Source organism: Drosophila mojavensis, unplaced genomic scaffold (genome assembly GCF_018153725.1).
Source record: "Drosophila mojavensis isolate 15081-1352.22 unplaced genomic scaffold, ASM1815372v1 contig_74, whole genome shotgun sequence".
Taxonomy (NCBI): Eukaryota; Metazoa; Arthropoda; class Insecta; order Diptera; family Drosophilidae; genus Drosophila; species Drosophila mojavensis.
The window spans coordinates 271,811-280,559 of NW_025318899.1; the positions used below are offsets into that span (position 1 = coordinate 271,811).

Consider the following 8,749-nt stretch of genomic DNA (forward strand, 5'->3'; position numbering starts at 1 on the left):
TAGTAACATAACAGGAGCGTCGTGAGGCATGAGCACCATTTTGAACGCCAACGTCGCGCGTTTTCTTATTACAATTTATTTTTCTCAGTTTTGTGTTTTTATAGTCTTGCCTTAAATGGATAAAACTGCAAGGAACCATAGCGACGGCAGTCAAAGAGATAATAATTCATTAGGCATATTAACTTTGGATAATCTGAGAGGTAATTGGTTAAAGGACATGGCGTCTTATCTGTATGCATGATTTCCAAATCCTGTATCTTACATACCCATTTATAACTAGTTTTTGGGGACATGTCAAATTTAAGCAAAAGCGGCAGTGCAAATACAAGCAGGGAATCATTAAATGTTCACGAGCGACTCAAGGTATGGTCAGTAATATAAATAATAATCAATTAATACACGCCTTGATTTGTTATAGGCGGGAAGGCTTAAGGCCTTGGAAACTTTGGGAAAGCCACGACCACGATCTAGTTATGCATTTGAAGAGCACGATAATAACGAAGGAAGCAAGTTTAAACGTGAGAAGAGGCTTTTATTAATATAACACAAATAACCAACATAATTTTGTAGCCGGTAATCGTGTGAGCATTGCGTCCAGCCGCCAAAGCAACAACACGAACATTTCCGATCTAATCACTGAGGAAACTATCGACCTAAATTCGAGTGGCTCCGTTCTGATGACGACGCCTGCACCTACTGGCACAAATATCTTCTTTGAGCCTGGCGAGATAACAGGACGTTCGACATTATGCAAAAGCGGTAAAAATGACTCTAAGCCTGGCAGTCAAATCTCTGTGGCTGATATACTAAGATCTTCTTTTGTGGAGAAAGCGCGTGTACAATTCGCAAAGCAGCTGGAGAAAGTGCCAGTTACTGAAAGTACGAACCATAGCACTTTGAGTGATTCGTTTAGTTGCTCTCGCAGTTTGCCACGCACTGCAGATATGAGCAATTCGAGCCTTAATGGTGGTTCGGGTATATCCTTTGGCTCTGCGGGTGGTCAAGGATATGACGAAAGCTTTGCTCCAGCTGAAATGATGCAGTCACAGCTAGTGATGGGCGAAATATCATGGGCTCAGGAATTTGCCGTTGTACCAACGGCCACCCTCAGCAAGCAAGCATTGGAAAAGATTGCAGCTCCGACCAAGCCGTCGGAAATTGATAACTTAGTGTCCAAGTAAGTTGAATGATGTATTGACAAAGATTATTTATAAAACAATTTTGTATTTTGCAGCTCTATAATTGCCGGAGATCCTAATTTTTCGCTAGGCAATTATTTTCAAATGCGCTCAGAAAATTTGTCATTCATCGTGGGTCGCTCTAGCCGAGGTGGGGATCCCCAAGTTGAGCAAAATATAACAGTAAGTAGCGCTGGTGTGAAAACGCCACACGTGGAGAATAAAACTTACACGAAGATCGAAAGCAACGCCAAGCTCGAACGCAATCTTATGAACAAAATGCAACAGGATACTTTTAATAAGGCCGTGCAGGCGGAAACAAAGAAAAAGCCTAGTAGCTCGGAGTTATTTAGCTTGTCCGCAATTGATGCCGCTTTACGTAAGTTTGAGAGAAACAGTGTTTTGTCTTATCTAACGAAAAACCTATTTTACAGGCAATCTGGACGTGAATTCAGATACATCTGTAGGTGAGGTTGTAAACAGACTGCGTACACGTGGCTATGACTACGAACTTGATGATGAGGATAAAGAGAATACACTGTGCACATCGAAATCCCGATCAAAGTTTTCAGACACTATGAGCTTTACAGATTCGCTATTGAATTCAAGTGACTTTCAGCAGTTGCAAAAGAGCTTGGCATCAACAACGGATCGACAGCCATTAAGTCCGCTGGCGGACTATATGCCAGGCCAACCTAGTATAATGATTACAGCTAGTGAAGATCATGATGCAGACATAGATGAATGGCCATCGACACCAGTGAAGTCGCCGGGACGTCGTGTGCGCCACACAAAATCACCAAATAAACAACGAGGGGTGAGCCCAACAAGCAGCGATGGTGTTAAACCATTGCCCACCTCAGATGAAGATGGGGATATAGACGAGGATAAGACACCGGTCAACAAAACACGTAATAATACTCTGCCTGTTGTACGCATTCAAAATTCATTCTGTTCCACACGTGTTGATGGCTGCGATGTTGTGCCATCTTCATCCGAATGTGACTTTGGCATCTCTCCGAATCTGGCTTATAGTGTTTCTGTTTCTAATTTGCAACACGTTTCGCCGTTGACGTCGCCACGCAGCTGCTTGTCCTCACCTCTACTGGACAGCACAACAAGCTCTGAACGTCGTCTTTTAACCGGTACTAGCTTAGCACGCAGAGTTAATACCTCTCCGGCACCCAGCGAGGCGAGCTCCACAAGTGGATTTAATGCAATGCGAAAAGTGGGCGGTGGTACACAGCTGAGTGTAGCACCGCGCAGTATGTCGCGTTGTTCCAACTCAAGCGAGTTCAGTCATCGCGATGGCAAATTGCTGCCCTTGAAGGTGACCCACACAAGCCTCTGCTGGGGCAGCACGAAGCTACGTACAGATGTGCGCAAATCAATGCAAATTAAGAATACAAGTGACAAACGGCTGGTGATTCGCCTGTGCATACAAGGACCTGGCTTTCAGTTGGTCAGCGGTGATAGCAATGCCGTCACATTACAATCCATGGAATGCCGCAGCATTGGCATTAACTTTTGTCCGACGGTCAGCGGCGCAGCCATTGGAGCACTCAAGTTCTATGCTCCGTTCGGTGCCAACAATTGTCAGCATCCAGGCTTGGAAATACCTCTATTTGGTTATGGAGGTAACGCCGCGATTACTATACAAGGATTACTAAAAGGACCTGTTGGCGCCAGCTTTCTAACCATTGGCAATGTATGCGAGCTGTCTTCGGGTCCCCTGATGGCTAGCTTTAAGTTCTACAACAAAGGACCGCTACCAGCCTTTGCAGGCATCGCAATCGATTCGACGATGTTCTTAAAACCACGTTTGAATGCCGCCTTCGAGGTTCGTCCTAGCAAAGTTATACTTCCTCCTCACAGCGAGACTGTGGTGCAGGTTGTATTCCGACCAAATCGTGACGACATTAAGAACGTTCTCAAGAAGACGTCGCAAGTGCTCACATTGGCTAATATGCGTGTTTTTTGTGGTGATGAACCCAATCGACAGCGTATGCGAGCCTTGGTGCAGCGCATGACGGCTGAACAGCGTGAGCAATTAACCTCATCCATGCTGGACAACATCTTGTGCAATTTTCCAAGTGAACAGCCTATACGTAGCATAGCCATGCTAAATGAGCCTCCAGAATTTATACTTGACTTGGTTACTGTGGTTCGCATTATAGATGTGGCAATAACTTTAAATCGTGATTTCGATGAGTCGGCAGAAACATCACATCTTTGTTTTCCGGATGCCGAGGAGACCATTCTATTTCGCACTGTTTGTGCAGCCAATTCTCCAACGCCCAGCCACATGCTGGATCCCGTTGATGAACTACACGAGGTGGATACGACTTCAGCCACGGAACCGCAATCGCTGGAGCGCAACTGGTCCGTGCAACCTGCTACCATGGAGATTGACTTGTCCAACAGCGGCGGCTTGGACGGAACTAAGCTATTCATCAAAAACAACTTCAGCTCTCGCCAATATATTGAATTGAATTGCAATGTTCCAGACATTCTGCACATTTCTCCAAGTGAATGTTATGTAGCTCCAGATGGTGGCCATGTGGAAGTTCTTGTACGACCATTGCGCACACCGAGCCGAGAAATCCTTAACAAACAAATGCAAGTCGTTGTCGAAGTATCGATGGAGAGTGAACGTATTAATGTGCCCGTTACTTTTAAAATCTAAATTTATATCGATTGTTTTTAGCGCAGTTCTCAGTTAGCGCCTTGGTATTATATACATATGTTAATTTTAGTTTTGAGATATAATGTATTTTCTTGTCATTTAAATGGACCAACTCGTTCATTATAAATAAAGAAAATAATTTTGTAGCAAGAATATACATATAACGGACTATCAAACGGCTCGCAGAAACGAATTTCTATACGAATAAGGTTCGCGTTAATATTTAATTTATATTTATATATTGAATTAAATTTTTATTTACATTTGATGCATTTGTGTATAAATACATTATATTGTTTAAATATGTTTGTCATTCATTATTAAATATCGCATTGAAGTTTTAATAAGAGCAGCAAAACAGCTGATGCTATATCGATATATTTGGTATGTTTGTCATATTATAAGCTGGTTACACTAATCTCATTAACGAAAGCCTATTTAGTTGGAGTGATTCAGTTTTAAATATAATAAAAACAATATTTAATTTAGGTTTCTAATACTATTCATATTACTTATTGCCATAAGCTGACATGCCTTCCTATGAATTGGCGTTGGTTCTGCGGCAACTTCCACGGGTCTGTATGCAAATAAATGGGTGTACCGGTTATGTAAAGTAAATAATGTGCGTTTTCTTTTAGCCGGAGTTGATCTCAGTCATCAAGCGAACAGCTGAAGCAATCTTCGATAAGGGCGGTATTATTCGAAAATTCGAAAATCTTGGCACACGTCCACTACCCCACAAAGTGAGCGAGCATGGCGTTGTGCACCGAGAAGCAACCCACTTTACGATTACGTTCGATTCGGCGCCCACAAAGTTGTCAGACTTAAAAGAAGAATTTGGAAGAGATATTGATATCATACGCAGAAACATCTTTAAGGTGGAGGAGCCCGAGGAATACAAGTGCACATTGCATGAAGAAATGCTGCCTCCCTCTTATCGCAAGGATGTTCAGGAGATAATTGAAATAGCAAAGAGAAAACAGAAACCCAAATACAACTATAACTCAGGACTAGATTATTATCCCTTCCAAAAGTAGAATCTACAATCTTCAAATAAAAGCCGTGTATACATGATGAATCGCTATAAACCTTTATGTACCTTTCGATGTTTACAATTCTATACATTAGGGACATGATGAAATATTTAGTTTATCAACTAAGTTCACAGTGTCCGTTTTTATTGGTTTTATGGTACACAATTATCGTTATCAGAAATTGATAAACAGGCATAATCAAATCAGCTATAACTTGTAGACTCCACGAATTTATGAATAGTCACAGTTCAATATTTGATCGTTGAGGCAGACACGGACGTTTTCCAACAATTAACATGGCACCTCAAATTCGCCCCATTTCTGCCGAGCTACAAGCAGTGGCTAAGGAGCGCCTCAACGAGGATCCTGATCGCATTGAAGCAGATCTACAGGCACTGAAGATTTGGATAGAGCAACAGCCTCATTTGAATCCACGCACAGACGATCAGTTCCTAGTCGCTTTTCTAAGGGGCTGCAAGTACAGCTTGGAGAAGACTAAATCTAAATTGGATAAGTACTACACGTTGCGAACTAAATATCCTGAATTATTTTGTGTAACCGATGTCGACGATCCGATTTTACGAGAAATTCAGCAATTGGGGTGAGCCGTCTGAAATTTTTCACGAAGGTCAATTGATATACTATATTCTATTGTTTATAGACCCATAGTCTACCTACCCAATACATTCAACGGAGCACGAGTAGGTATATTTAGACTAGGCGTTGCACCAGCTGAAAAATATAAGATAACAGACGTAATGCATGTCGGACAAGTAATGCAAGAAATAGCACTAATGGAAGATGACGAAGCAATAATTAATGGAATAGTATTTATCATGGACATGAATGGAGCAACTGCATCGCACCTATTCCAAATGACTCCTGGTCTTGCAAAGAAGATGACTGTGTTTAATGAGGAGGCCTTACCCATGCGACCCAAAGCTCAGCATTTTGTAAATACGATTGCTGGTTTTGAAACGATCTTCAACATGGTTAAGCCCATGATGTCCAAAAAACAACAGGAACGACTCTTCATACATAGCAAGATAGATTCATTATTAGAGCATGTGCCTTTGAAATATCTACCCAAGGAATATGGTGGCGAAAATGGTTCCATACAAGAGAGCATAGTAGAATGGCAGAAGAAATTTGATCAATACAGAGATTACTTCAAGGAAAATACTAAATTTGGCACCGATGAAAAACTGCGTCCTGGCAATCCAATTGATTTTGATAGTCTATACGGTACGGAAGGCTCATTTAGAAAACTAAATGTTGATTAATAGCGAATTTGATCTTAATGTTTTAATTGGTCACTATAAAAAATGAATTTTAGAAGTTTTGTATAGAAATAAAAAAGATAAACAATACGTTTTTTTATGCGCATTCTCACAATTGGCGCATTTTGACTTACTGCATATAAAATAAAAATCCAGTGTATCGATATATATATGTATATCTATATATATCGAATGATGATGTGAGAAAACTAGCACCTCTAGCCCATGTGACTTTGACGTATGGAAAAAGTAGCGTTTACGTTTTACTGCACACAGCATTACTAATAACAGTGGTAACTGTACAGCATACTTTTCGGCACTTATATTATGTCCCGCTCAAATCTTATTCTCCTAATAATTCGATTTAGAGAACCATTTCTGGTTTTTAGGTAACAGTGAATACAATGTTGCGTCAATTTATTATCATATTATATTTTAAAATAGTCTACACCATTAAAATTTTAATGTCTCTGCGTGCGCAATGTTAATAACATTGTGATGTTAATGTTAAAGCCCCTAATCTGTAAATTAACATCCCTGTGTGTCACGACGTATGTGACTTAGACGTATGGAAAAAGTGTATCACATAACTCTGTCGTAGTTGTATATTTTAATTAATTGAAACGAAAAATTTTCTAAATTAGTGTCGTACAACTGGCTAAAAGCAGTTGTGGATGCCAGCAGATACGTTGGAGTTAACGAATTAATCAACACACATTGTGTTAAATCGATATCTATATATATGTGTACATATGTGTGCGTAACGAGTATACGATAATTGTGAGCACGCGTTTTGTAGAGTATTTTGCGTTGCAAAGATGCATTCGCTTAATTGGACATCGCGTCTAATATCTCGAGCGTTACGTAGCAGCTTCTCAACGCTACTTGACTCCGCGTCGGGTGCCACAACCAAAGGTGCTGCAAAGACAACGCCAAATCGATCTCGGCCTCGATTCGTTTCAGTGGTTTGTGGCTTCGCCAAGGACAATCTGCGACACAAATATAAGCCTGGCAAATATGGCGAGGACTCCTGGTTTAAGGCATCCACAGAGTCGGCCGATGTGATGGGCGTGGCCGATGGTGTTGGCGGCTGGCGAAGCTATGGTATTGATCCGGGGGAGTTCTCCTCATTTCTCATGCGTACATGCGAACGGCTAGTGCGCTGCACCCACTTTAATCCGCAGCGTCCTGTCAACCTGCTTGCCTACAGCTACTGCGAGTTAATGGAACAAAAGAAACCGATATTGGGCAGCAGTACAGCATGTGTGCTAATCCTGAATCGAGAGACAAGCACGGTGCATACAGCGAATATAGGAGACAGTGGTTTTATGGTGGTGCGAGAAGGCGAGATTGTGCATAAGTCAGAGGAGCAGCAGCACTACTTTAATACGCCCTTCCAGCTATCCCTGCCCCCGCCTGGTCATGGGCCCAATGTTCTCAGCGACAGCCCCGAATCGGCGGACACAATGAGCTTTCCCGTGCAAGAAGGTGATGTCATATTGATTGCCACTGACGGTGTCTTTGACAATGTACCCGAGGAACTGATGCTTCAAGTGCTGCGCGACGTTGAGGGTGAACGCGACCCGGTCAAGCTGCAAATGACGGCGAATACCTTGGCACTGATGGCTCGCACGCTCTCCCAAAATAGCGATTTCCTTTCGCCCTTCGCCATCAGCGCTCGTCGCAACAATATTCAAGCGCGCGGCGGGAAGCCAGACGATATAACCGTGGTGCTCGCCACAGTGGCAATGTGAAGCAACTCATAGTTGTCATTGTTGTCCTAATCCCTAGTTCTTAAATGTGTAATTAATTGTAGCGTGTACTCGTTTAGTTTTTAGGAGTCAGTTTGTTCCGGTAGTTATATCCAGATATATGTTTAAGCTGCATGTTGAGATTGTGAGGACAGACACTCAATTGTTAGTTACCCAGCCCATACAGACTCACATATACACACATACTGAGTAATCGACGCATCCTGGTGAAGCGACCCCAAAACAAAAACAAAAATACGAAGTCCAAAGCGCGTAAGCAATGCCTTGAACTATATATATTATTAAATATATATACATTATGTATAAGTAGAAACGCTTTTAAAACGAAAAAAAGAAAAGATTATCAGCCGAAATGATCGTTGTCGTCAATGGCAGCGAGTTACGAGAGAGTTCTAATCAATAATAAAATGCGACATACATTACATGCATACAAACAAACAAAATTAATTACGTACGTGCATTCATACATATATATCCCCACACCCCCAATCAATCAAAAGTTGTGGGATACTATGCAAATATTTGAACTGAGGATTTATCCAGGCAAACTGTCTTACGGACGAACTGTTAGTCAAATGTACTCACTGATATTGCGATTTAATAAAACATATTCATTGAAATAAACAAAATTAGTCTTTTATTATTTATAATAATTGCGCTACTTTCGCAAGCGGTGCAAAGGTCGTTTAAAATTTGTAAAAGCCCACTTGGATATGCTTTGCATCTGCTATATTAGCTTGTATACATATGCATATTTGGAGCTAGTGTGGGCAGACGCACCCCGCTACAATCGCTAGAC

At 41.5% G+C, this 8,749-nt stretch overlaps 4 protein-coding genes and 1 long non-coding RNA gene across 5 annotated transcripts; 4 read left to right on the plus strand and 1 right to left on the minus strand.

Annotated features, from left to right (window-relative positions):
• The first annotated feature begins 12 nt into the window (after positions 1 to 12).
• On the plus strand, positions 13 to 4,019 carry LOC6586378 (putative GPI-anchored protein pfl2). Its single transcript, XM_002011957.4, has 6 exons — positions 13 to 200; positions 281 to 363; positions 419 to 518; positions 571 to 1,177; positions 1,235 to 1,557; positions 1,613 to 4,019. The coding sequence occupies exons 1-6, from the start codon at positions 116 to 118 to the stop codon at positions 3,862 to 3,864; spliced, it is 3,450 nt and encodes a 1,149-aa protein (XP_002011993.2). The 5' UTR covers positions 13 to 115; the 3' UTR covers positions 3,865 to 4,019.
• A 246-nt stretch (positions 4,020 to 4,265) lies between these two features.
• Positions 4,266 to 4,952, plus strand: LOC6586379 (probable 28S ribosomal protein S6, mitochondrial). Its single transcript, XM_002011958.4, has 2 exons — positions 4,266 to 4,439; positions 4,503 to 4,952. Exons 1-2 carry the CDS (start codon positions 4,395 to 4,397, stop codon positions 4,899 to 4,901), a joined length of 444 nt encoding a protein of 147 aa, XP_002011994.1. The 5' UTR covers positions 4,266 to 4,394; the 3' UTR covers positions 4,902 to 4,952.
• Positions 4,932 to 6,314, minus strand: LOC26527538. The gene is made up of 3 exons (XR_001448889.3): positions 6,270 to 6,314; positions 5,577 to 5,630; positions 4,932 to 5,508 (listed from the first exon to the last, which is right to left on the minus strand). It is a non-coding gene; the product is annotated as an uncharacterized LOC26527538 (long non-coding RNA).
• On the plus strand, positions 5,195 to 6,268 carry LOC6586380 (alpha-tocopherol transfer protein-like). The gene is made up of 2 exons (XM_002011959.4): positions 5,195 to 5,499; positions 5,560 to 6,268. Exons 1-2 carry the CDS (start codon positions 5,195 to 5,197, stop codon positions 6,179 to 6,181), a joined length of 927 nt encoding a protein of 308 aa, XP_002011995.1. The 3' UTR covers positions 6,182 to 6,268.
• Positions 6,315 to 6,718: 404 nt separating the features above from the next.
• Positions 6,719 to 8,579, plus strand: LOC6586381 (protein phosphatase PTC7 homolog). The gene has a single exon (XM_002011960.4). It carries the CDS (start codon positions 6,997 to 6,999, stop codon positions 7,930 to 7,932), a length of 936 nt encoding a protein of 311 aa, XP_002011996.1. The 5' UTR covers positions 6,719 to 6,996; the 3' UTR covers positions 7,933 to 8,579.
• The last annotated feature ends 170 nt before the right edge of the window (positions 8,580 to 8,749 follow it).

What these genes read in the sequence shown, in the direction of transcription:
- LOC6586378 (XM_002011957.4), top strand. Translation starts at nt 116, where the DNA reads ATGGATAAAACTGCAAGGAACCATAGCGACGGCAGTCAAAGAGATAAT. An exon ending in AACTTTGGATAATCTGAGAG is followed by an intron (nt 201 to 280) that starts GTAATTGGTTAA and finishes ATTTATAACTAG; the next exon opens with TTTTTGGGGACATGTCAAAT. An exon ending in ATTGATAACTTAGTGTCCAA is followed by an intron (nt 1,178 to 1,234) that starts GTAAGTTGAATG and finishes TGTATTTTGCAG; the next exon opens with CTCTATAATTGCCGGAGATC.
- LOC6586379 (XM_002011958.4), top strand. Translation starts at nt 4,395, where the DNA reads ATGCCTTCCTATGAATTGGCGTTGGTTCTGCGGCAACTTCCACGG. An exon ending in TTCTGCGGCAACTTCCACGG is followed by an intron (nt 4,440 to 4,502) that starts GTCTGTATGCAA and finishes GTTTTCTTTTAG; the next exon opens with CCGGAGTTGATCTCAGTCAT.
- LOC6586380 (XM_002011959.4), top strand. Translation starts at nt 5,195, where the DNA reads ATGGCACCTCAAATTCGCCCCATTTCTGCCGAGCTACAAGCAGTGGCT. An exon ending in CGAGAAATTCAGCAATTGGG is followed by an intron (nt 5,500 to 5,559) that starts GTGAGCCGTCTG and finishes TATTGTTTATAG; the next exon opens with ACCCATAGTCTACCTACCCA.
- LOC6586381 (XM_002011960.4), top strand. Translation starts at nt 6,997, where the DNA reads ATGCATTCGCTTAATTGGACATCGCGTCTAATATCTCGAGCGTTACGT.